Source organism: Cyrtonyx montezumae, unplaced genomic scaffold (assembly GCF_038088225.1).
Source record: "Cyrtonyx montezumae isolate F1298 unplaced genomic scaffold, pur_monq_1.0 scaffold_2, whole genome shotgun sequence".
Lineage (NCBI taxonomy): Eukaryota > Metazoa > Chordata > Aves > Galliformes > Odontophoridae > Cyrtonyx > Cyrtonyx montezumae.
Genome location: NW_027071936.1, coordinates 57480714 through 57507897, shown reverse-complemented (window position 1 = coordinate 57507897; position 27184 = coordinate 57480714). Strand labels below are relative to the sequence as shown.

General features: G+C 38.4%; 1 protein-coding gene across 1 annotated transcript; it reads right to left on the bottom strand.

Annotated features, from left to right (window-relative positions):
• On the bottom strand, nucleotides 1-26561 carry MAN2B2 (mannosidase alpha class 2B member 2). The gene is made up of 19 exons (XM_065735788.1): nucleotides 26331-26561; nucleotides 23094-23240; nucleotides 19537-19642; nucleotides 17175-17347; nucleotides 16247-16362; nucleotides 14997-15174; nucleotides 13291-13489; nucleotides 9973-10163; nucleotides 9122-9305; nucleotides 8094-8227; nucleotides 5968-6224; nucleotides 4639-4830; nucleotides 3496-3748; nucleotides 3285-3395; nucleotides 3004-3196; nucleotides 2201-2353; nucleotides 1725-1837; nucleotides 1114-1231; nucleotides 1-211 (listed from the first exon to the last, which is right to left on the bottom strand). Exons 1-19 carry the CDS (start codon nucleotides 26559-26561, stop codon nucleotides 117-119), a joined length of 3144 nt encoding a protein of 1047 aa, XP_065591860.1. The 3' UTR covers nucleotides 1-116.
• Nucleotides 26562-27184: the final 623 nt, after the last annotated feature.

Here is a 27184-nt window from a genome sequence, read left to right as displayed (position 1 = left end):
TCCAAAATGACATTCTTTTCATCAACATAAGTAGAATTTCATTCACGACCATCATTTATGTTTTCAAACAAAAATTAAAAGCTATTACATAGGCAATCCAGAAACAAAGTCAAACTTTATTGATCTTGAAAATAAACAAAGAAAGTCCTTATTTCCTTTGGGTGAACAGTTACAGTAAAGTTGTCTGAGATCTTTGTACTGTCAGAGAATCCTGTAAGACACGACACAGAAACATTAGCAATTTATTCAAGAAGGAGCTGTAGGTTAAATGTATATATTATTCTATCTCAACAATGTAACTTGTCCATCCTTTAAAAGCTAGTGTTTGAGCAGGTTGTCCTCTTTTAAAGCTATAGGTAGCATGGGACTTACAGCACACTCTCATTCTTAATACTGAGATATACAAAAATTTATCTACTTTTCATATACTGACTCATACCAGAAAACATGGGTGACTTCCCAGTCATGCATTTTAGTTCATCATGAGTCAAAAGCAAGCAAGTTCCTAGCTGCAGGTCAAGCAAAGCCTGAAACTCACATACTGCTCAGGCCAAGATATCTGCAAGCATTTTACAAGACACATATATGGTTGTGAGAGTAAGGACAACGTGCAAGCAACTAACAGGAATAGGAAATGAAATGAGGTCACCTACAGCACTTGAGTGCAAGCCCTAACTGGAATCCTATTCACGCAGACCTTTAAGCTGATTACAGTGGGGATTTTTTTTTTCTTTTAAACTCCAGCTGTCTGTTTTTCTAGAGCACAAGGTTAAGCTCAGATTAACACATCACAACTCATCGCCATATAACAAAATTCATGAAGTGTGACTTCACAGAGTAGCCACTTGAATCCGGACAAAGATAGAAACCTGAAATCTTCTTTGAGTTGAACAATTCTGGGTGAAATAAGCCATCGCTGAAATACTAGTCTAGTTCTTGCTGGGAATCTTTGCTACATCCTGCTGCTTGCAGCCTATGCTAGATACTAGGTATGTGATATAGATGAGTAATACATTTCTCAACTGGCAAATACAGAAGTATTTTTAAACAGAGAACTCTCAGAGCTTCAACAATCAACAGGAATAAAGACACCAACCACCTTGTTCCACTTACCTTTGCTTCGATTTTGCACAGTCTTCCACTTCCATCGCTTCAAAGTGTTCACATCCCAGGTGCCTGTGAGTGACCGCTCTTCCACTAACTTCACTGACCCCAATTCTTTCAACAAACACTGTGAGTAAAGAGTCACAAAGTATTGAGATCAGCTTAATAAACACTGATCTAATACATAGTTAGACCAGAGTAGAACTTTCATCTCAAGCACTGACTTGCTAAGCAGAGCAGTATAGACTTCAAAAAATCTGTGACATCACAAGGAGTACTACAGACTCACCTGAATTAAGAAGTTAAAGCCTACTCATCTTACCATTCAAGAACCAAAACTCTTATTTAAGAAAACAGATAGCCCTACACCTTGTTCCACCTTGTTACCGTCATATCATCCGCATGCTGTGCATATCCAAACTTTATCTGAAGTAATAGCTTTTGTGGCATAAGTCTGAATATAAATAAGACCTGCATTCCTCTGAGAGTAAAGTCGCAGTAGCATTTTCATATCCACCTTTAGTGGAGTCTGTATCACATAGGACATTTCATTCCAGAACCAGTTCTCCCTGAAACAAAAATACCTTGAGTGGTGTTTCATCCACAAGGATTTAATTTACCTTCAAATTCACCACCACAGGTTGAGATAGCACAGGATCCTCTCCGACTTCATACAGGTGTCTAATTCTTAGCAAGACACGACTGAAGTCTGCATCACCTTGCTTCTGTTTACCTTTAAGAAAAAGCAACATGCAAACATTCTTAGTTATAAATTAAAGCCATTTTTTTTGTTTTGTTCAGTTTTTCGTTTGGTTTTAATTTTTTGTGCTTTACAATTACATTATTTGAACTTATGGTCCATTTTTGAAGATCAGACAAAGTGCTGAGAGCAAAAAGTACTCAGCTCCCACTGTTCACAGGACATGATGCTAACTCATACAGCAGACATTTTTCTATCTGAGTGGAACAATTGTTAATTGCCAAGACAACTGGCTGTCTCGATAGAGGGATTTAACACTTAAATAAATGCACTATTCACACAACAAAGACAGATTTTTGAAGTATAACTTTCAGACACCCTTTTGAAAGCACCTACCCTTTTGAATGACGCGGACCTGCTCTGCATGATTAGAGCTGTATCTCCACCCTGGAATGCTCAGAGTTTGGAGATGAAGATTAGGTGGGACAGTTACAGAAGAAGAACTGTGGGCTGATCTCTGCTGAAGTTGCCTGGATAGCTCTGGTTTATCTTCTCCATGCAAAAGGAAACAAAGGGGACATCAAACATCCATCACACATATGGAAGCCTGGCTAGAGTACCATAAAGAGATTTTTGCATTTTCTGCCAAGGCAGATCTAAAGCAGATGCTATGCTTTCTCCACTGAGGTCTTCTGGGATACAAAGCAGAAAGAATTTATGTGCTAGAGAAGTGCATTAAAGCTTCCAATAAAGCAGATTTCTCTGGAGTTTGATGCTACTATTCCACTGCTAGGCTTCAGCTTTAGTTAATAAGTCAAATATTTTTAAAAGAATGACTCAAAAAAGGTCACTAAAGACTCAATATCCAGGAAACCCATGGATAGTACACTATCTACTTTGCAATAATTCCCTGCGTGGATATTTTGTTCTCATTACAAGCTTTATAATTTTTTCTCTTCTAAAAGCAGAGATAATTACAAAACAAGAGAAACATTCCTAGGGACACTTGGAAAACATCCATATCTGAAATTAATGCAAAATCATTAACAGTCTCTAAATCTGCTTTCTAACTCACTGTATATTAACTTCACCATACAGAAGGCTTAAAGTCTGCATTTACAAACTTAATAGCATAAGTTAGAGCAAAATAACTACACTATTCAGATGCTAAAGATAGCACAGGAGATAGAATGAGTTACCTGAGAATGTTCCAAACATTACAACTGGCTTGTGTTGTAATGCCAGGCCACTCGTCCGATACAAAACACTGGTGGCAGACTTTGTTCCTAAAATTAGCCAAAACACCGGACGAACCACTGAGGAGTCATTCAAAGTGAGATTGTTATTTAGGTTCCACTGAAGATTGTTCCATAGTCTCCTGTGAAGCATCACCTGCATTGAGAAGATGTGTCTTAACAGTAACCAGCCACAAAACTATCATCTCCTAATTAAAAAAAACCCACACATCTACATTTGTTACCTCCACTTGTCCATTCCCTTGACTTGAGACACCATGAGCTCTTTCTGCAAGCAGCACCAGCCTTGTGGTATCATCTTCAATGTAGGCAGTCTGGACCATAGGATAATAGTTCTGAAAAAACAGCAAATCATGCAGTATTAATAGTAATCCACGTAAAAGTGATGGAGAATGAAGATAAGACATCGAGTTTGGATTATGCCTTGGCACCTACCCGTGCTGCTGTATTATTCACATAGGCCTTGAATGGTCTTTTTTGAATCTGGTATCCATTGTCATCAGTGTAGAGCAGCTGCCCAGTGTTCAAACTTGTGCTTGTTCTTAGAACTGCCTCACGATTTACTTCCAAAGGTCCAATACTGTATTCTTGCTCTATCCTATGACAAAGCAACTTCCCATCGTAGCCTTCGGGTACTGAGTACATCCTCGTAAATACTGCATGTGTGTAATACTGAGCAGTAACATTGCTATAAAAAGAAGAAGGATAGGCAGAGCTTATCGAGTGCAGTACTAGATCAATTACACCAAGACTTGCAAATCATGCATGAGGTGCACATAGAAAATTTTCTTGTCCTATTCAAGCCATGTAATCACGGAAGTTTTCAGATGTACAGATATGCTGCTGGAATAAATAATACTCAGCTATTTTCTTCAGGGTTGTGAGTGAAAAGGGTACTGTTCATTTGGCTAGAGATGCTATGTATTTCCTCAAAATTAATCATGAGGTGTAAAAACAATTATAACTCTCTAAGTAACACATGTTCTACACGTAGTTTCATGCATGTACTTTTTTCAGTCTGGGCAACATTAATTTGGACAAGAAGATTCCACTGAATTTGCTCAGTCTCTCTCAAAAACAGTCCTTGTATGATGCAGTTTACAGCAAAATGAGTCAATCAAATAACCAGATTTAAAATAAGGTAAGGAGGTTATATACTAATATGATTTTAACATAGGAAATTTCATGCAGAATCTGAGCATCCCTGTGCAGGATTCACTTCTCCTTTCTGTCTTTAATTCACTGGTAAGAAAGATATCTACAGTTTGGAAAATTAACCATTATGTACAAATTCCACCCACGTATAGAAGATGTTAGCTGCAATTTTAATTAAATTATACAGAAACAGGTTCCCAGCAGAAATTACATTATAAAGCAGACTACAAAGGCAACTCTGAACAGTCTTCCCCTCCCTCCCCTAGTGGCACGACTATGCTTAGCAGATGCATATTAATTCTCATCTGAAACCTTCAGGGTACACAAACTCCACAGTGTGGAGGAGAAGCTGCACAGAACAACTGACATACATCAACAGAGGACTACACATTCAAGTGAAGTGAAGCTATAATGGAGTTGCACCTGAAGAAATATTGCCGTATCTCTGTCACTAAGTTTCCAGAGACCACTTCCAATCCAACTGCTTGCGATACTGGAACAGCAGAAGCATTAGGGGCAAATAAGTAGTTGTCTGAAATTGGTCCTTTTGTAACATTTCCGTTCACATGGTACTCAAGGAACTCCTGAGTCACCTGGACAGTCTGGTTAGTCTCCCTGTGAACCAAAGAGGGGAAAAAAAAAAAAACCTGTGTCACCCACAAACACATTTTGTACATAACAGACGAAAAGCTGGAATGAGGTTGTGAAAATAAGAAAAATCTGTTTTCTCAAACCAAAGAACTCATTCAATAGGAAATGAGGACAACAGAGAATTAAAGCACACCCTGTTAAGACATCTGTCAGTGTATAAATAAAAGGATTTTCCTGCATTTTGTATTTCCAGAAAACAGGGACATCTTAAAACAGGAACAGTACTTACATCAGGTTGTGTTTTGAAGTGTCAGTGAGAGCTGCTACAGGATCAAAAACTAGCTGCTGCACAAAAATTAGGAACACCACAACATAATAATGAATAATCAGATTAATTTATCTGATGTTGTAGCTAAGTATACCACTGTGGCAAAGGTTTCCATATTTAACAATAGTAACAAGAATATAACGACGACAGGGTAGCAAAATTCACACTTGTTCAGTGCATACTTTGTCATCTCCTTAAGGTTAAGGTACTTAGGAACCCATTGCTGTCTTAAATCCTGATCAGGCAAAAAGTATAGCCCGATTCATTGGGATTTCACCACTGAAATCCCAATGAATCGGGCCAATTCACAGCAGCCAGAAAGACAAGCTGCAAACCTCAAGCTGATCTTAACTATTCTTCCATTTCACTTGCTTAACTAAATTTACCCGATTCATTTGCTTAAATGTTATCTTTCAAAATGTTTTGTAGTTTCCTACGACAGAAAGAAGGACTTCCAAATACTACTAACTAGTTAGCCTTTATCATTTAAATCTCTTAGTGTACATCTTTTTAATATGCACACTGATGACTCATTTAGCTCAGAAGTACAGTAAGATTCTTCTGATATATAGGTATTGTGATCTGTCACGTTCTCTGATTACTGGTTGCATGGTTAAACGGGGCGACAACATTACAGAAATAGTATTAAATTGTCCAACACAGCATCCTTCTTTCCATAGGAAATACCAACACGTTGAATGGCAGAGAAAAATAATTATGAAGAAAATTTAATTAGTTAAGTCTCAGAATTAAAGCTCACAAGTATATTACTTGGACTTATTTTTACAAAGTGGTTTTACAGAATCTGAAACACAAAAAACAAGCAATCTCACCTGTTTGTAATGCTGTGCATTAGATTTGTGTTTTGGTCAAACATGATCTCATAGCAGTGGCTGGCCACAGGAAGCAGCTTTTGACTTTGCTGAACTGAACGCATTATGTCTTTTTGCTTGTATTTAATTGATCTTCCAATAAATGTAGACTGCTTATCATTTGAGGGCTTAACATTGTATTTTTTGTAGGTCAGACCACTTATTTCAACTAGAATATACAGGTCATAGATAGAATGGGACTCAGCTGAACTCTGAATCTGTAAGTTAACATATACAACATTGCTCCATTACAGAAAATGAATTAGCAAAGCAACTGTCCTCATGTGTTGTAAGCTCTAAATTAAAAAAAATTGACTAATACTATAAAAATAAATTTCCATACGTGCTAGTCCTACGCTTCTTAATTACAGTGTAGATCCATGCTGCTTTTAATTAGGAGTTTAGAAACCTCAGGTTAAGCCTAGCCATGCTAGCATCGGGAAGAAGATTGCTAAGCACTTTGCAAAGTTGTATCATATTTTGTTGTGAATATAGCACCAAAAATCTTGACTTAACATCACACAGCAAAAGGTAATGAGCAGAAATAATCATACCTAAAACTAATCAATTAAATGACAGAACAGGCTGAAACATAAAGGAGGCGAATAGTGTGAATATGAGAAAACAGGTGGCAAGAGGAAGAATCAACCTGGTATATCCTCACCTTGAACAAGGGACAAGGAGAGGAGGTGGAAGATTGTGGCATATTTTCATGTAAAGAGAACACCAGTGCTATTAAGTAGCAAAATAATCCTATTTTCACCTTTACTATGCAACTCATACATGTGGTACCAAAGGCAGCAGAGTTTTTGTCAACTTTTCCCACTTCCTCTCAACCATATACTCCAAACAAGGCACTGAGCTGAAGATTTCTCTCTCAAGGGGAAGGAATGTGTAACATAAATGTACATGGAAAAGATCCTGAAGTAACGACATTACTCATAAATGGATTTCATTTCACCTTAAGTGACAATCCATGCACGGATGAGGGTAACTTCTAGCAAAGAACAACACTGACAGAGAACTTAAGTAAAAAGCAACAGCTTGACCTCAGGGCATTCTGTATCCTGAAATAAAAGCTTTAAAAACATTTCAGTCTCACACTTTTATCTTACAAACCTAAAATAATCCAGAGAAGAAAACCTCTGGGAGGTAAGTGGCTAACAGGTAAACATGACCATGTGCTAACCCAAGAATCTAATGGCTTTCAGATCAAGGCCATACGTACGTATGCCAAAACCCCAGATAGCTGTTCTGCATCACTACCTGACTACAACGTGCTATGATGCATGGTGGCAGTAATGAGTCATGTATACATTAACAAGAGGAACTCTGTCCACCAGACAAAAGCTGCTGAGTTTCATGGCATCCTGGGGACAGAGAAGAGCATCTGGAAGTGTGTCAAGCCTCTGCAAGCATTTCTGTGCAGGAGGCATTCCAACAGGTTTTTCAAGCCACTGGGTGATATGCTCTACAAGGCAGATTATCCTGTGAAAGGCTGGTACTAGCTTTCATGCAAGGTCACCCTCTTCCCTCTTGGGAAACAGCTGGTCTTGTCATGGAGCTTGACTGCAACATAGAATGAGCTGGATTTCCTCAGCGGCTGCTTGTCCCTCATTCCCTTTGTGCTTGTAACTAAGATTCTACTCTTGTAAAATCTCCCCCTCAAAGGCAATCTGTCAATTGGACAAACTGGACCATCAATCGGGGAGGATTTATCTCCATAGGGCTTTACTGGAAACAATGCTGTTTGATTATTTTTCTTTCTCCTTTTTAAACCACAACCTAAAAGAAAGGATAAAACCTGACAGATTACACACAGCAGACAAGCAAAGGATAAACCAGGCACACAAGAGGAATAGAATGATTTTTGGATACAAAAGCAAAAAAATAAAAAAAAAAAATTGAGAGAATAGGCAAGGAAAACTAACCAATAAAATAAAAAGCACTTAAAGGAAAGCTAGGCAAGTCCCAACTTGAAGCAATCTTTGGTTTCCCTGTAATGTACTATATTACCATCTAGGATCAAGTCAGTGAGAACAGGAAAATGAAAGAAAAAGCAACAGAAAGAAAAAATTTTGCAGTACCTGTGCTGGCACAGAACGCCCCAGTTCATCATATACACTCATTGATGAGATGTTGACAGGGATTGTGACAACTGTAGTGATGTTCCAGGCCAGTGGATTATAGACAACAACATAATGGTCAATATCTGTAGCACCTTTGTGCACACAAAGGAACAAGAACAATCAGTCACTACAATTATGATTTTTAAAATGTGATGTTGAAAAGTAGTTAAGAGATCTGTACAAGTACAAATACATTACAAAATTTTAACAGAAAGCCCTGCAGTAAAACATCAGGATTGAAAGCAGCAGTACATTTTACAGTACTTTATAAAAACCCCTTCCACTGTATTTTTCCAATTATTTACCCAATAAAAAGAGACCCTGTATTCAGCCAGTGGCACCTGAGTTGAATGCAAATGCATTTGGCAAAAATAAGCAGCTTACCACAACTCACTGTCATGCAGAATTAACTTTATGAGAGTTATACAGAAGATCAAATGAGAAGCCTAATCTAAAAACAGCCCTGTAAAAAACCAAATCAGTCTGTTGTGCAGCCCACGGCACTGCTTACATTTGACAGTTTAAAAAGTTTCCAAAGTCAAGACAAAAAGCAATGCAGCCTTTAAAACAGCATCTTTAAAACTGTTCTACATTTTTATACTTGTTGGCAGTACATCACAGCAAGAACTTTTCTTAACTGTGACTATGATTTTTACTGCATAGGATTATGTTGTGTAGCAGGCTCAGTTTAATTACATCACCTCTTACTCTTCTCTCTTATACAGCTGAGGTCTGAGCTTAGAAGCCCAGTTTGACATTTACAGTGGGTCACAGCTCTGCCTAACAGCTAAAACGTTCTGTTTTCAGGTGCTTGAGATCTGAGAGCCCCTTAATTAATTCAGGCTTAGCACATCTTATACAGCAAACATGATTTTCCAGTGGTGGTTGACAAAATTTAAGCGGTAAATACATTGACTCTCTCTGAAGGAAACACTGTAACTTTCGTAAGCAAGCCAAGAAATTGGAAAAGCTGTCTTAAAAAGTACCTGATTTTCCCAAGTCTTTATTGTAAACATAATAGACTGCTTCATTCTTCTTAGCATTGTTCATATCAAAGATTATGGAAGCCATTAGCTTCTTAACGTTGTACATTCCATACATCAAGTTATCCATGTACATGTTTGTCACTTTGGGAGACTCCGTGCCTGTTATACCATCATGGTGCTGGACCTTACATTTAAGAGTAGTTTGAATGATCACAATGCAATGCAAACAAGTGACAGCTACAGGTCCAGTAACCCCCAGACACTTCATTCAAAATTTATCATTTTCCCAGTATTTAGACATTTCTGAAATTACGTATTAGAAGAAAAGAATATGAATCACAAAAATCAAGAATACCATAGCAAGACAGGTTTTTCATTTGCAACTAAGTTCTGCTCAGTAACTTAGTAGACAAAATACTTATGACCAGCAAAAGCACTAAGGTCTACAGATGCTTAAAGGCATGAGGCCGATTCCTTAGCTGTTTAACTTTGATGGAACAAATCTATCCTTCCCCTCCCAACTTTCACAAGTAGAGATTATCACAGAAGTTTGAGTTGGTTCAGGTTTTTACTGTAATCATAACTAAATAATAAAACTGAGAAAAGGACTTCCACATGTTTAAAATTTGGACACAACCACATAATGAATGTATGGGTAAGGGACTCAGGTCTTCACGAGACGGTTGTTTGTCAAATTATTATTATTATTATTTTTACAATTATGACTTGCTACAAGGGAAAATTATTGCTAAAACTATACATGTGAAACAGATACTATAAATGAAGTGGCTCCTTTAGGCAATATATATATATTAAAATTTAAATAGAAATATTTATGTAACAGTGTTTACCTCTGAAACTGCCCATCTAAGGCTCTGAAGTTGCTTCAGGGCTCCATGTTTGCAGATAGGACCTTCTGGGTGTTTCCGGACATACTGTGTGAAAAAGGACTCTCCAGCATTAAGTAGTGAACTTGCTCTCCTTGCAACTCCTTTTAACATGCTCCGAGAAGTATAAAATCCAGTCCATGCTTGAAATGGCTCTGTTAAGAGTTGAAAAGATCCAACAAAGGCCAAAATACTGCTTCAGTTACTGCTTATTTGCTACTTATTAGACTATTTCTGTACACTTTCTCACATTAAAACTGCATCAAAACAGCGTAGAAACAGTAACGAGACAACATGACCCCATACTATTCCAACACTTCAAAGTACTAAAACATGCCCTCAAGTGGTTAGTGAAAAATATTTCAATGATTCCTTTGTGCTTTAATGTGTTTCAGCATCACAAACAAGGAAACAATTTATTTGTTTTAAAACTTCCAAATCTTTACTTAGTTGTATCTTTTTTAACAGCTAGAGCACTGATGGATTAGTCTTCCATAGAAAAGTTGCAGACAATGCTTTCTAAAGTTTGTATATGCAACTGTAACAATCTGCTATCATTCTATAATTAAAAGCAGCAATTAGAGAATGGTCAAAAAGCAGTAGGAGAAACTCTTTTTCAACTGAAGAAATGCTATGAATTCAAGTAGAATTAATTTCATTTCAGTTTTTGAGGTTACAAGCAAGCTATGCATGTACACAGTGGCATGGTGCAACAAACCCAGAACGGAAAAAGGAAATAGTTTTCTGGGACTTAAAACTTGAGTTTCCAAGGCATATGTCAGAAGTGACACTGAGTCCAATAAGTGACTCATAATAAAACGACACAGAAAGAACGAGAGAGGATTAATCATCATGAGGCAAAACAGTACGTGGGAGAAAGTGCACTCCAATCTATACTGTAATTGCAAGGCACAGTAGGATGTTTAGGGAAGAGATTGCATCTATGTGTGGGAACCCACAAGGAGCATTAAGGGTGCTTCTATTATGCAAGAAAGTGACAAGTGACTGCTGCCTGTAAATTACACCACAAGATACAGGTAAGAGCTCAGATGTAAAAGGCTATTAGCAGTTAGAACTCACAATGCATTTATCAGCAAGTTATTAGACATGTCTTGATCCCTCAGGGGGAGTGAGTGAGTCAGGGATCAGTCCATGCAGTGATTCACAGGAAGCAATGGTTATTTTTTTAATTCATTTAAAAGTTAACAGACATGCTACAGATTATTATATGTATAAGCTTTATTTGGGTCATAATAGCCCAAGATATAATCCACAGTGCCAAGAAAGTGATGAAGCTGTTGTAGCTACGATTATATAAAAAAGGTACTCCAATGATAATTTTATCTAGAGAATGAAAGAAACTAATGAGTTTGAAACTGAGAAATTATCTATTGTCTTCTCTCTACACACATCATTTTTGTGGCCCTTATATAAAAAAGATTAAAGAGTACATTTACTGGGGAAAGGAACTGAAAGGATATTGAGTAGAGCATGCCTTCTTTAATATCTTCCCAATTCTACCTGAGAAGCACAGCAAGTAACAAGCAAGCAACAAACAACTTCAGTAAATTTGTGCCACATCATACTATGAAAATTGAGAAATACAGAGGATATTTCTCCTTTCTGAGGACTAGATGACTTGACTTTCTCCTAGAGCTACAGGAGATGGGGCAGGGGAGTACACCTACCACAGTGTTTTGCTTGGACCAGTACCATGTTGTCAAGTGAGTGAACAGATCATCCTTATTCTGCTTCACTTCACAAAAAAAAAAAAAAAAAAAAAAAATAATAAAAGGCTTTACAGGCCACAAACTGAATTTCTTTCATGTAGTAATACACCTGAAGTATCAAGTATTAACAGACATTCAGTCCATGTGATCAGACTACACCTACATGGCCAGAATAAATACAACATGAGCATTAAGTTCTCAGCACCAACTGTTTCACTTTGATCCACTCCTGTTCTACTGCACTAACAGAGAAGTGGGGTCTTTGAGCTTCAAGATAACCTTATGCCCTTCTTTGTATGCTCCTCCTTCAGCTTACTCAGTGTCACTCTTCACTTCTCTGCTCTAATTTATGCATAATCCTTTTATTTTTTAAATAGTAGCAGTGGGAGATCACTCTATTTGGCCAGATGGCCATTTATTTCAAGGTATCTTTTGGTTCATTGGTTTCCTTTCAGTTCCCTGGACCCTGAAGCACTGTGTACCTACTGTGGATCATTTTAGAAGAAGAGAAGTAAAACACACACATCCTGTACTGTAGAGACTACAGGTATTTGTGCATCTGTGCTGACATGTAGGAAGCAGAGAAAATAGTGAATTCCAAGTTTTATGTCTACATATAAAACAAATTACTCAAAAATGTACACTTCAAGCAAAATAGGGTCCTAGGAATTTTCCTATTTTTATCTATTTTCTTTCATGGTCTATTCCTCCATCCATTGCTGCTAGCTGTCCAGTGAAATATTCCAGTCACTGCACTCTTTCTTATACTGCTAAGTCTGGATCAATATACCTTATTCTATAGAACCTAGTAATGTAAATAAATGCCCCATCCCTGGAAGTGTTAAAGGCCAGGCTGGATGGGGCCACAGGCAGCCTCAACTAGAGGGAGGTGTCCCCACCCCATGGCAGGGGAGTTGGAACTAGACAGTCTTTAAGGTCCCTTCCAATGCAAACTATTCCATGACTCTGTGATTCTACTTTTCACAGAACTGTAGCAGTTGGAAGGGATCTCTGAAGATCATCTAGTTCCAGCTCCTCCCACTAAAGCAGGTTCCCTACAGTAGGTTGCAAAGAATCCATCCAGATGGGTTTTGATCATCTCTAGAGAAGGACTCCATAACCTCTCCGGGCAGTCCACTCCAGTACTCATTAATGCTCAGAATAAATAAGTTATTCTTCATGTTCATATGTAACTTCCTGTCACACAGTTTGAGGCCACTGACCCTTCTTCTGTCAGTGAGCACCACTGAAAGAGTCTGGCCCCAACCTCTTGACTCCTGTCCTTTAGACACTTACAAGCACTGATAGGAAATTCCCTGTCTTTCTTGAAATGGGGAGAGTCCAGATCTGGACATAGTACTCCACATGCATCCTCACCTAGGAAGTGAAAAAGTGGGAGGAGAACTCTTTTTAATGCTCTTTTTAATGTACAAGCCTTCTTGGAAACAAGGGCACACTGCTGGCTCTTATTTCTCATTTTCTCAGTTTCCTTTATTAAAACTATAAATATGTACAACTGAGGCAGATGCCATGCAGTTGTGAACTTAATTACCTGTTGAATATGGAAGGAAGTCTTGAGAATTCCTTACTTCCCATGTAAGATTTCTGCTATGAACTGCTTGGAAGTAATCACCAACAGTAGCATACTGGACAGTCACTCCAAACTCATCAGAATGCTTGTTAATATAGTCCAACAATAGGTCCATGTTGGAGTACTGAACAGATGCATTAAAGAACTGTTTGTCACAGCCCTGAAATTCACAGAACAGAACAGTAAAATAACTTCAAGTCATGTAATTTAGAAGGATCTTTTTTTAACAACAGGCTACATTAAAGTAGTATTTCTTTTGAACTTGACTGACCATAAAGAAGTTACTTGTTATAGAAATCTCAGTTGGGGGTAGGGTTACTCACTCACATCAGCTGATAACCAGTTGGCATTATAGACAGAAGTGTGCTAATGTACCATACTGTGCAAACACATGAAATGTGGAAGCAATTGAAAAATGTATGAATACGTATGACTAGAAAGAAGATCTTCATTTCTTTTCACACTGTGTACCTCACAGTTAGAATAAAATACAGAAGTTCTAGGAACATTTTTCAAAGCAGAAAATAAGCTTTAGGAAGTGCAGACATAGCTTTGTTTCACACTATCTGGAAAGCGAACCCAGCAGTACAAATGTCACACAGTATGTTGCTGACTGTCTTGATAGTACACTATAGTACTTCTGATGCACACCCTAACTGTTAAGAGGGGTGATACAATATGTAGTAAAGCCTTATCTTTATTTTTTAGCATGCTTGAACAATCTCTGACTTCTGTTGAAGTCTCATTATAGGCTACCTGCATGTAAAAATGTTTTCAAAAACAAACAATAAGCAAACAACACCATTATAACAATGCCTTTACTCGTCCACAGGAGGTGAACAGGAAAATGTTGTCAGCCACAACATCATGCAACAGTGGCACAGCCAGGGAGAAACAAAGCAGTAACTCAAAACTGCGTCCACTAGGAAATGTTTGTTCAGTAACAGACATTATGGTGAACTATCTACCTTGAGGAGACATTTTTTAAATTGTAATTACAAGACCTACAGCATCTACCAAACTTCAAAAACAGACTGAACATTCAACCTAAGAAAGGTTATTTTCTAACAATTTAAAACTAGCAAAAGTATCAGTGCTATTTGTACACAAATGACAAAATTAACACAGCAGACTGCTGGAAAAAGAAGATTTGGATGACCCATCTAGGGTATATCTCTGTTTCTAACTAAAATATAAAGATTGTAAGAAAATGACCACATGAGTTTGAAAAAATGCTCTCTATCAAATGCTTAGGACATTTTCTGTAAAGCTGACTTCTTTTTAAACAAGATTATGCTGTGCTAAACATTTATGTAAAGAAGTCATCTAAACAGACAGTACAAGTTAAGGATAAAGGATCACAGCACATAGGCAAGAGGTGATCTTCACAACTCTGATACATATATATTATATATGTATAATCTCTATATTAAGTAGGCTAGAAGATTTGGTAGACAGTCGACAGACAGCAAGAGGAAGCTCTAGTTTTCAGAAGTAATTACTAATTGGACATTCGGTCCCCACTTAGTAGAAAAATACTCTACAGTCACAAGGCTTGCACTCTGTACTTGGGCAGTACATACAGTAGCAGAGTAGCATCTACATACTGCTCATGATGTAGGTGTACTGGCCACTTCCCAGGTGAACTCTGATGATAACACACTTACCCATGGCCACAAAACATCACTTGTTCGGAACCAGGCTGCTCTCTCCTTAATGTTTGCCACCATGGTCTGTGCATACATACGGATGTTGGTTTCTGTAACAGGGAGGCTCATGTCTGGATAAATACCATCTTTTGGTGGATCTGGGAAAACTGCAAATCCATTCCAGTAAAATCCCGACCTAAGAAGAAGAAGAAAATAGTTGAATAAATCTTGTTTATATTCTAACTGAGAGAAACTCATCAAAAGGTGCTAGGATAAAACATCAACAAGCAGGAAATTCAGCTAACACTTGTTGACAATGTTTAGATTTTAGTGTATAATAGAGGGTAGGATAGGAGGAAGGTTGTTTTTCCTTCAGTGCAATTTTCCTGCTGCTTGCTTCCGTAGAACAAAGAAATCACAGAACAAACCAGCTAGCTGTGAAACAACAAGGACATCCCCCCAGGTTAACTTTCCTTATACAGTGATTATACTGTAATGATTATAATATAGTCCTTATACTGGATGATAAAGTTTTCAGTTCATAGCTCAAATTTTTTCACAAAGTCAATGAAAAATTGTCTATTCTATATATACAATGTACACAATCTCAGTCCAACATAATGGTCAAAATCTCCAACAGAAAATCAACTAGCAATAGCTAAGTCCACCCTAAGCTTCCTGGAGTTCTTAAATTTCCAGGCAGAGAAACAAAAAAAAACCAGTCCTGTTTTGGACATACCCTGTTTACAGTAATTGATTTGTTCCACATTTTTATTCTGTATTTATTATTTTGATAGAAACTGACACAATTTGTGTGTAGATGAAAGTTGTACCTGTGTTCTCAGTCTCCTGCTGATAGAAAAGATTATTTTTTAAGTCTGTCAATATTTTGAAGTATTTTTAATGCCTGTCAGTAGAAAGTGTCACTTTTGAAGATTCAATTGTCAGGTACTGAGCAGATTTCATGCATCATGGTGGGTAGCTGGAGATGCTTAATAACCCTGACTTAGAGCCACAGTCTAGACTTCTCACTGACCTACCACAGGGTCTAGGAAGGAAAGCAGGAGAATATTGTTGAAAAAATATACTGTTGTGGGTGGCATTCTTGCCCACGGTAGGAGGGTTGGAATTAGATGAACTTATCTTCAAGGTTATTCCCAATACAAGCCATTGTATGATTGTATGAGCGCTGTCAAAGGAAATCCTTAAACACTGACAATATAAACTCTCCACAGTGTATTTTCTGCATATTTTTGAAAGCTTCAGACCTGTTTGAAAAAGGCAATTGCGATGGGGTACAGTAGCTGTACTGATCCATAGTATGGGTGAAGATCTCCTGACTTTCAGATAAGGAAGGTGAACCCTGCCATACAAACTGAAGCTTCTGGAAAACAAAAAAAAAACAACAAAAAAAGAAACCATTATCCTTGAGGACAAGCACAGAACTACTATTTTGGAAGCCTCCAAGCTGTCGAGTGACCAAAAATGTTTAGATGGGAAAAGATACTCAAAAGCTCACAAAAACAGAAAGGAGAATCAGAACTCACTGCGAGCTTGAGGCAGTAGGTCCTCATTTCATCAAATTCAACAAGAATCCTGTTCTCCAGAGATGCTTGAATTCTATGCAGCATCCATAACAGCATAGCCTAATGCCCAGCTCATACTAGTCAAAGTCCTTAACTGCACACAATTTAGTGCACTTTATGCAAGAGAAAGTAGCATTCGAAACAAACTGAATTCAGCAAAACAGTGCTTAGCTGCAACCCTGATTGAAAGACACTTCCAGTCACAACTAGGTGTTCCAAGCATGACAGTCTCTGCCCCAAACACTCTGCACTTTAACACTGCATATACAAAAACAAGATACCAAAGACTGTCTCATGGGAAGGTGAAATCCATTCTGCAAGATTACAATTCCAGCAGTCCTAATTCCATGACCACTTATTCCTTGACAAACCACCCACATTTTGTGTCCTTTTCAAGCTAGGCCATATTTGGTCTCCTTGACCAAAAGTCACAGGAAGATGTTACTGACAGCACTGTACAGACACAGCGTATTTTACCATTACTACATACAGTATTAGAGAATATCAGTTACTTTTAGAGAAGAAATACCTATGCTTTAGATTATTATAGATATTATATAATTATTATATAGACACACTGTCACGGGTTCCAGTCCTCCAGTATTTTTACCTTGTTTTTCTGCATGTCAGCCTTCAGATCATAATCAATTCGAGAGATAAGATGAGCATGAAAGCCAGCAAGAGCAAAAAGAGTTGGTGTTGTAGCTGAAGCTCCAAAAGGATCAACGTGCCAAGAAAACTGAGGTCTGATGCCAAAAGTTTCATATAAAAACCCATGGCCCTCTGCAAAGCAACATTTGTTTATATTAGGCACACACCTACAAGTTCATTCTCTAAATGCAATATGCATGTAATATGACAGATAAGCACTTATAGGATTGCTCTTTGTTGCTATGTTCCAAAGCATTTAAAGTCTACAATGACAATATTTATTTTGCTATGCTGAGTACACCTTATTAACATCATAAATAATGAATAATAAACAGGAACTAGACAAGCCTCAGAAACGGTACTAAAAGACAAATTGGGTTAAGGCTAGTAGGTTGATGCTAGAGTTTCAGTTTGGGTTTGCTAACATCATTCAAACTGCTGTCAGGAAACGTTACTCTCATATCAATAACAAAAGAATAAAGACAAAACTAACAGCAACATGACCGAGAACTATGATAGCAAAAAAAGACAAAAGTTAACAGCAGTATTGTTACAAGATGTTACTTATAACCAATGTTATTTAGTACTGAAAATCATTTCAATACTAAAGAAGATGGAATACACAAATCAGAAAGACCAGACTACAGGATTAATTCAGGCAAACCAACTAAATGAAAATAACCCAACCAGTTATGCAGCTGGTTTCACAGAGAACTCTAAAACACAGTACATAGATTATTACTGCAAGAAAAAAAAAAATAGATCTCGGTTTTATAGTTCTAGAGTTGTGTTTGTATATTCAAATAGTTACGTGCACATCTTCTCATTTTGGACTAACTTCATTCCAAAGATCACGTTTAAATAACTGAAGTTGCAAGGCCCCCTTTTCACATTATCTTTCCCACAGTTAATGCCTCTTCTAGTGAAAACATTCACAAACAATAAGCATAGTACATTCCAGACACGGTTTGCTAGACCCTTCCCCTAAGCACAGCTGGCTGGACAGACAGGAAAAGACATGTAGAGCCTAATCATTTGCATTGGCTTTGTCTTTTGAAGGTGTACACTGTGCAGTGATACATCTTTTTCTTCTTCCATATAATCCTGTAGTGGAAATTGAGCAGAGTGCTTTCAGGAAAAAATAATGGGGATATTTTATTATGTTAATATTTGTTTCTCTACCAAACTAACTAGTAAACTTGAATAATCCTTTAAACAACATTTAGATTTATACACTAAATGAAATATGAAAATACAAACAACAGTTTGCACAACTAATTCCAATTAAAGAAAAAAACTGTTAAGTATGTTTTTAGTGTATTAAGCTCTCAACCATTTCTAAACACAGGAGTCAAATGAAAAAAAAAAGTATCCCCTCCCTCTCCTTTTTTGCCTAAGTGTGATGTGGTGACTCACTGAGATGGAAAAGCAGCGGCTCTCCTTGTATTGTGGATGAACACCGACAAGCAAGGCACACAGTGTTACTATGCAGTCAGGTTCAGCAAATGAAAAAACCTGTTTTCTGACCCATTATTCTCTGATGTAAGAAGCTGTCCAGAGTGTAGCCCTATAATGGGCAAAGCATATCAGTCATGATAGGCAGCTAGTGTTAATATATGCCCTCTTATCCCTACCCTGCCCCCAAGTATGCCACTCCCTCTAGACATCTGTGGTGTAGCAGTGTCATGAACAAACGGTCTTCCCTCTCCCCTACCCCCACTTCAACCAGATGGAGATAACTTCGAACACTGAAAGAAGCTTTACACCATCCAATGGAGAAGTGTAACATACACCTCTTGGAAATGAGTGACAACTTCTAGCAGAAACTGTTGTTAATTATCACAAATAGGGGCTTCTTCGCCAAGCAAGTCTTCCAGCCAGGCTAACATATTCTCAGTGATGTTCTATGCTCCATATTTTGCAGAAGACTTTACATAAACAATAAAAGCTCTCTGCCCCTAATTTCTGAATTATGAGGTGTTCTCGTCCAGATTGTTTCAAATTCTCAGTTTCATCATAAATAACTTCACAGGATCTTAAGCCCTCAAATAGACACAAACCCAAAAAAGGTCTCTGGAGTTTGTAACTTCTCTGTTTACTGCAGGTTTTTATTTTTATTTTTTTTAAGGCAAAGGTTTTTTTTTTTTTTTAATACAGATGAGTCACTAGTGAATTAGGAAAAAAAAACCAACACCTTAAATCAATTCTTAAAGAACAATATATACATTTATAAAGCAAACTTGGGGTTGAGAAATGAAAAAAAAACAAAACCTCCAGGGTCATAACAATGAAAAATAAAAATTAAATGCAAATACGCATACCCGTCAACTGTAAAATCTGATCATCAATTAATGTCACAGCTTCATCATGCATCACTTGCCCTCCAATTACAAATTCCAATCGTCCTTCCTGAAGTAACTGATGGACCTATGATATTGAAATTAAGACACAGAACATAAATGCCGTTTCAGTCTTCTCCAAAAAGGCTGCAAATTCATTTCAATCACAGCATATTACCTAGACAAAACAGTTGTCAAGAGGGCATCCAGGTCGAAAGTGGGATAAAAGGATGTCTGTACTGAGTGCCATCAAAAGCAAGGGTTGGAGGGAAAGCACACTAATGGGCTGCACAGTGCATTGATTTATCCAGCTTACACTGAAATCAGGTAGTGGCACACAGATGCACCGTGAGGGAGAAACTGCTTCTCGGAATAAAATCATGCTGACAGCCCTACTAATCTAAACATCAGGCTCTTGTCCCCACACACAGCCTAGGATCCTGCCTCAAGACTAAACTAGAGTTAGAAGATTAAAAAAGATGGTATTGCTTCTCCTGAAGTCTTCCTCCTGCTGCAGCTGTTCAGGCTTACGAAAGCCATTAAGCAGCTAGATGAGAGAGCAATATGAAGCCACATGTGAGCAGCAATGGCCAGGATCCTGAAGTTTGCTTTTGTTAACTCCTGCCACTAGAAGTCCAAGTATGTGGTCAAGTGGAATTGCTAGCAAAAGTGCTGGACAAAGTTGTAAGGGTGTGCATGGAGGGATGGCAATAATCTGTGCCCCTCTCTAGAAGTCTTTGTGAGGCTTCTGTCTTCATTATAGCTATTGTGCTACCTGCAACTTTGAAGATACAGACTTGTCAAAAGTTTAAGGTATAAATACATATTTTGTTCTCCATCATTATTTATTGTTAAATATCTGTCACATAGGATGCCTGTTCCAGGAGTATTATGTTTATGTCCCCAGGAACCTTCAGCAAATGCCCCTGTGCCTGCTCAGATACAATGCCAGATTGTCAATTCTGATTATAATCATTTCTTTCATTGACAATGTTGTGAAAATGCTCCAGGGCTCAGCTTTCATAAATTAGTTCCAGCTGACTGTGGTGACTGATTGGCATGCTGGGGTACCAGATAACTGGTATCTGGTGTCAGCACAGAACTGGTCCTGACCTACATGAAAAGCATCTGTGGTTATCATTCCCTGTTTGGATGGACATCCAGAAACATCTCTGAATCATACTTTGGACCACAGAAACTTCATTTAAGTTTCATGGAACCACATGGAGGTTGAAAATACTAAAATAACAATTCAAGTAATTTGAATTCTATCCAACTCAAGGAAGGAAAAAAAGTATAAAAGGATATCTATACATACTGTGCCCTTCACCGACATGAACTGGGCAAAAGGGTAACTTAGGAAAGAGTTAAGCAAGCAGCAGGCTGTTACAACAGTGGAACATATCTGCAGACCTTGCAACAACTGGTACTTCCTTACATGAACCTATTTCCACATACCAGATAAGCAAGATAAGCAGCTAAGTATGTTTCTTCCCCACTAGTTAAAACCCTGAGACATCAAGCCAGGGTCAGGAGACAGGAATGGTTCACAACATAAAACACTCTGAGAACAGGCTGCCAAGAGAAGTTGTGGATGCCCCATCCCTTGAGGCACCCAAGACCAGGCTGAATGGGGCCCTGGGCAGCCTGACCTAGTAACGGGCAGCCTTGCTCATGGTAGGGGGTTAGAGCTCCTTGAGGTCCCTTCCAACCTAAACCATTCTACAGTTCTGTGAACAACATGTACTGAGAATTAAGAGATTCACATCCAGCTGCATGCTGCTCCAATGCATCTCTGTCACACATACTCTCTTGCGCAGACTGCAAAACCAGCTTCAGTATTCAGGACGTACTTTTTACTGATTTGAATACTACCACTAATCTAAAGCAGACATGCCCATAGAAAAAAGAATAAAATCCTGCATTTCAAGTAAAATACAAAGTTAGGAGAAACCAGTAAAATTAAAACCCAAAGGCTGTACCATAGAACAGTTAATGTTGGAATTCAAGTGGAAAAAGCAGGGCAATAACCAGAGTGACCTAATTTCAAAGCTCAATATTTGCAGCCTGATAGTGTTAAAAACATGTCAGTTATCAACAACCATCACAGCTCTGTTAGATTCAGTATTTGACACACAGGTTCAAGAGAAACTTGCTTTTAATCATTTTAATTTTCAGAAAAGCATCAACTATAAAGTAACTAGAGAATTGATTAAATGAAGAAAAGTCACAAGTACAAAGATAAGGAAAGTAGGGCTGAATCCTGTCTACTAATATGGTGCTGCTGAGGTCAATGTGATAAATATTTGCTCTTCGGATACCACATAAGAAGAACAGATACTGGGAACTGTAGATCTTTTACTTAAAGTTTGTGTTACTGCAACACAATGTACTTTAAATAAGAAAAATCTCTTAAGAGTGCTTTACTGCCCTGCACAAAGCAGTATCTATGCTATTTTCTTTAATGCCCCTATCCCAGATTTACAACATTATTTCTGAATTAAAAACAAGAAAACTTTCCTGCAAGGTGTGGGCAAAAGCAGCCTACACACAGCAAAGCTGCACAAGTGTTGCAAGCTATTATTTAAATAAGAAACACTACAGACATTTCAGAATTTATTGAAGGACTGTGTTTAAACAAACAAACAAAAACACAGGAGTGTTTCCTACATGACACCTCTCACCTACAGTGCTTCACAGAACCATGGAATATCCCAAGTTGGAAGAGACTCACAGTGATAACCAAATCCAATCCCTGGCTCCACACAGGATCAGCCAAAAATCAAACCACATGTCTTTAAAAAACTGAAATTCAGTGTTCTGCATCTAATATGCTGCTGTTGCCTGAAGTTCTGAATGGGAACCTATAGGGAGATGCACTTGTACCCTCTAGTCTAGAAAGGGTTAAATACGATGCATTTCAGTCAGACACAGTCATCCACTAGGCTGCCACCCTGGCCATTCATAAAAAAAAAACAAACTTCAAAAGGTATTTACAAAAAATAAAAAAAATTCTTGAGTTAAAACTCTCTCAGTTCTTCAACACACAAACCCAGGGGACAGCTCTTGTTGCCAAATCCTATGTTTTTCCCTTAGCTACACTAACACTGCTTAGAAACAGCAACTTTTCGAGTAACATTTAACAGGAAAGAAAGAAGCTCTTTCTTGTGAGCATTAGGCAGCTGTCCCTAAGTCTCAGATGTTCGACAGGTATTGGACACAGCCTACTTCAGATCACCCAGATCTTACACCACTGTGCTGCCAAATAAGAAACTTGCTGATGAAACAAGAATTGCAGAGTCTTCAGTGCAAAGGTTACTACCACATACTGCTCTATCTACAGCTTAGGTTTTAACTTCTTGCAACTGCCTTTAGAGTTAAGGTTTCTTTTGCTCCTAGCACTTCCTATGCTAGATTCAGAGAGAACTTGCACAAGAGCTGCATAAAAATAAAATGCTGAGGTACTTTGCCCTTTCTCGTTCTTTGAAAAAACACATGAATTCCTCATAAAAAGCATGTTTTGCTCCAGTACAACCTACCTGCTGCTTGTGTGTCTCCGTGGCTACTGTATCCCACCAAAGCAGAAAGAATTCTTGTTCCACAGCGATAAATTTGCGCTGCTTACCTTTCATCAGTTCTTCAACAACAGATGTATAGACATTTGCTGCATAAGCATGCATACTCTCCTGAAAAAAAAATAAAAGAAACTGAGTATTACTTTGTCAATATTAAAAGGGCAGTTTTGAACACTCATTGGGCTTTACCCTTTCTGCTCTTCTGATTACTCAGAACATTAGTAGAATTGTTTTTGTAGAGCAAGCATGCTCCGCTATGCACGTATGTTTCTGGTACAACAGAGTTCTGCACAAACAGTGAATTTTACTATTATGGCCCTAGAGGTTTTAGTCATGAAACTCTTAAGTCTGAAACAGTAATTTTCTGAGCAACATTTAAATGAAAATAAAAATCCTTCTTGTGAGAAGCATTAGGCAGCTGTCAAACAGAATGAAATTCTGCTCCATGATTTAGAAGAGAACAAAATAAAACTGATAAAGGACTCTTAGAACACATTTGAGTGTTGATGTAGAATAATCTGACATAAGAATATGTGCATCTTCTTCATATCTCTCCTGCTCCTGAAGTAACTGATTCCAGAAGAAGGCCTATGGATTTTACAGGGGTGCAAGCACAGCAACTGTACTCATCAAATAACCTATCACATAGTTATAATGTATCAAAGTAACAACATAATGTAAATTTAAAATCATGCACATTAAGGTTTCTTGAGTACACTTTCCCTTATCAGAAAAACTTCTGCTTGTCCAGATCCAGTCTTCTACCCTTAACTTCAAAGTGATATTCATCACCTAAAGGCAACAGAAGAGCTTCTTGAAATACCTGTAATGTCTGTTGCACCAGTTTCAGCACCTAGCTATAACAGCAGAGTTGTTTTAATACGAATAATATCACTTTTCTACTTAAAGCCACTAGTCCTTGCTTAAGAATATGCACAACACATCCACCTGAAAGTGATTAGCAGACATCCAGTGAAACTAATGGACATAATACACAAAATGTGAATCCATAGTATTAATTTGTGCAATTTTCCTATATGAAAAAAAGCCTGCTCTGAAATAAGAGCAAGATGACGTGATTCAAACAAGAAATTAACTTTTCTTATCTCCTTCCTTTGCACAACTGAAATCTAGCTATCTTGGTTAAAGGCCACCATTAGAAAACAGAAAACACTTGAACACAGGAATAATGGCCCAGAATACTTTGAAGCATATATAAATAACTGCTTGTTCACTGAATTAACCATAATTTCTTAATGACTTTATAGAAGTCAAGATTATGACTCTCAACTCATTATTACCCAATTTTAACTAAAGGAATAGCCTATTTATCAAGTTCTTGCTATATTTTCCTTCGCCATTTGCAATCAGCTGCAAGCAATACATTCTAAAAACTTTACTTACAAGGATTATGACATTAAGATTAATTTTAATTCTTAATAGTTAAGCAAAACAAGTATTTTAATAGCTGATCAAAGACTCTTCAAATGTAACAAAGTAGTAAAGTATCCAGAGTAGAAACTTATTAAAAATACTTTCGTGATGTATTTTGGAGATTGAGAAATTATGACTCAAACTCAAGCTAACCAAGAACTCCCACAGAGCTTACAAAGCCCAGTGGTCTGGGAGTGAATTAAACATAAATGCTCTCACAAGCTAGGCCACCTACAAGCAATAGTAATAATTTTCTTTCACACCCTCTATCAACTAAGGAAATGCTCTGAAAGAATAAGCTGTGGTAAGACAAAATTACGCTTATTTATAAGTAGATTTTAAACTTGTAATGCGATTTAAGAATTACACTTTGCTTCTCATACTGAATTCTAGACAACAGTGAGGCATTCTTCACATCTTCAGTAAGAAATGTAAGTGAGGTGCCACATCTCACTTAAGTTAGGATACCACTGGTACTAGCAGACTGCAACAGACAGATGTCATTGAAGAGGAAAAATAAAGTTGTATTGCAGATACAATACTGCAATCAACCATCACTACTGTAATTTCCAGCACACAATGAAGACTGATGTACTGACCCCATAAACGCTTGTTTTCCACTTTATAAATGTAGAAATGAAACACTAAAAAAGTAGTATGAGTAAAACCTAACAACAAAGCAAACCTGTACAGTGGGTTGGGATCACACCCCCAGGGAGTTACCTTCAGGCTTCATCTTACTACAAAAGCATGTAAAGGTATGCAGAGGGAACCTTCATACTTTTTGACCAAAGCAATCTTTGACATTCACGATTTAATAACAGAGAAATTAAAGTTTCTAGCAATTTTATCTTCTCAAAGAAACATTTCATTTCTCTTAGAGGAGCTCTTCAGCCACAAGCTGAATAAATACAATTAATAAATAGTAAAAATTAATTTGGTGTCCTCTTATGGAATTTGAAATGCAAAAGGAGAAATTCATTGATTTTCTTAAGAAGATAAAATACATGAACAACAAATTTCTCAGCAAGCCATTATCATCTCCTTAGTTATTCTTAAAGACATGATGCCAAAGCACCCTAGCAAGCCAAGCATCTTCTGTATAACCTAAAAAAAAAAAAAAAAATCACAGCAGTGAAAAAGAATGCAGGATTTAGCTCAACAGGTATAAAAGGTACCTCTGTCCCACTTGATTTCTATTTTTCCTATACAACTATCTCACTTATCTAGCTAAAAATATTTTGCTGCTGCACTTCTGCTGCCTTAGGCACCACCCCCACTTTGGCAATGGGGAGAGAAGTCTCTGAGGACTGAAATTTTATCACAGAACCATAGAGTCGTTTGAGTTGGAAGGGTACTTTTAAAGGTCATCTAGTCCAACTCCCTTGCAATGAACATGGACACCTGCAGTTTTCCTTGGGTTTTGGCTTAGGCACAGGTCAAACTAAAAAGACCAAGAAGGCATGCCATGTAACTAAAGCACACCGTTTCTCAGACTGAGGATAATTTTCCTTAAGAAAACCCTAAAGAATACAAAACACAGCACATCGTGAGCACCCAAACACCAGTACAAGCAAAGCCCAGATGCGTGCAGCCACTGAGCCGGCCTCGCCTTCCCAGGCCAGCGCCCAGGGCCCCACACAGCGAGCGGGTGCCGAGCCGGCCTCCCAGGACGGCGCAGGACGAGGGAAGCCCTCGGGGCCTAGCTAAGAAAGGCAGCGGGCACGCCCGGCCCCAACACCCCCGTACCCCGGCAGCCGGCCCCACCTGCACCGTGTACACCCAGCCGACGTCCATGTGGCTGTGGGCGACCACGAAGGCCCGCAGCTCCCCGCGGCCGGCGGCCGGCAGGGCGAGGCAGACGAGCAGCAGCAGCAGAGGAGCCATGGCAGCTCCGCGGCCCGACCAGGCCAGCAGCATCCCGGGGCCGCCCGAGCTTCCGCGTCGCGGCCCGCCCCGCCGCGCTCGGGTCCCGCCTCCCGGCCAGGGCGGCTCCATCTTGGGCGAACGGGAGCCCACGGCTTCCAGTAAGAGGGCGTGGGGCGGGAGCTGTCCCCGCGGGGTGCTGGTAGCCCCGAGGTGCTGCGCACGGTGCGAGCCCCAGTGGAATCCCAGCCCCTGCAAGGTGCTTGTTTTTACATGATTGCTCAGAAAGAGTTGGGCATTTAACGAATATGAGTTCTGTTTTTCTTTCCTCCTTCCTTATTTTTTTTTGGTGGAAATTCCTTGTTGAATGAGGAGTTCTTTATTTCTCAGTACGCCGCCGCACTATGGATTATTGTCTTTGAGGGCTTTGAAGTAGTAAGATGAAATTTTTATTTTATGCGGTTGACCTTCTGATCCCATTTAAATTGGTTTTCTCCCTTGTTTTATCACGGTTAGCAGGAGCCGGCCCCTGTGACTGCAGAAAGCCCTTGTGAAAAGGGAAAAATAAAAATCCATCATTACAAAAGTGTTGTATAGGCAATGGAGCCCAACCAGCCTCCCCAAAAATTTTGTTGTCAGTTTCACCTGTTTTTGCCCAATATATCACTATCAACAGCCAAAACAGTTCTTTCTCTGATAACTCTTAACACAGACTTATAATTTGTTTGCTTTACTGATTGTGCTTCTAACAATCT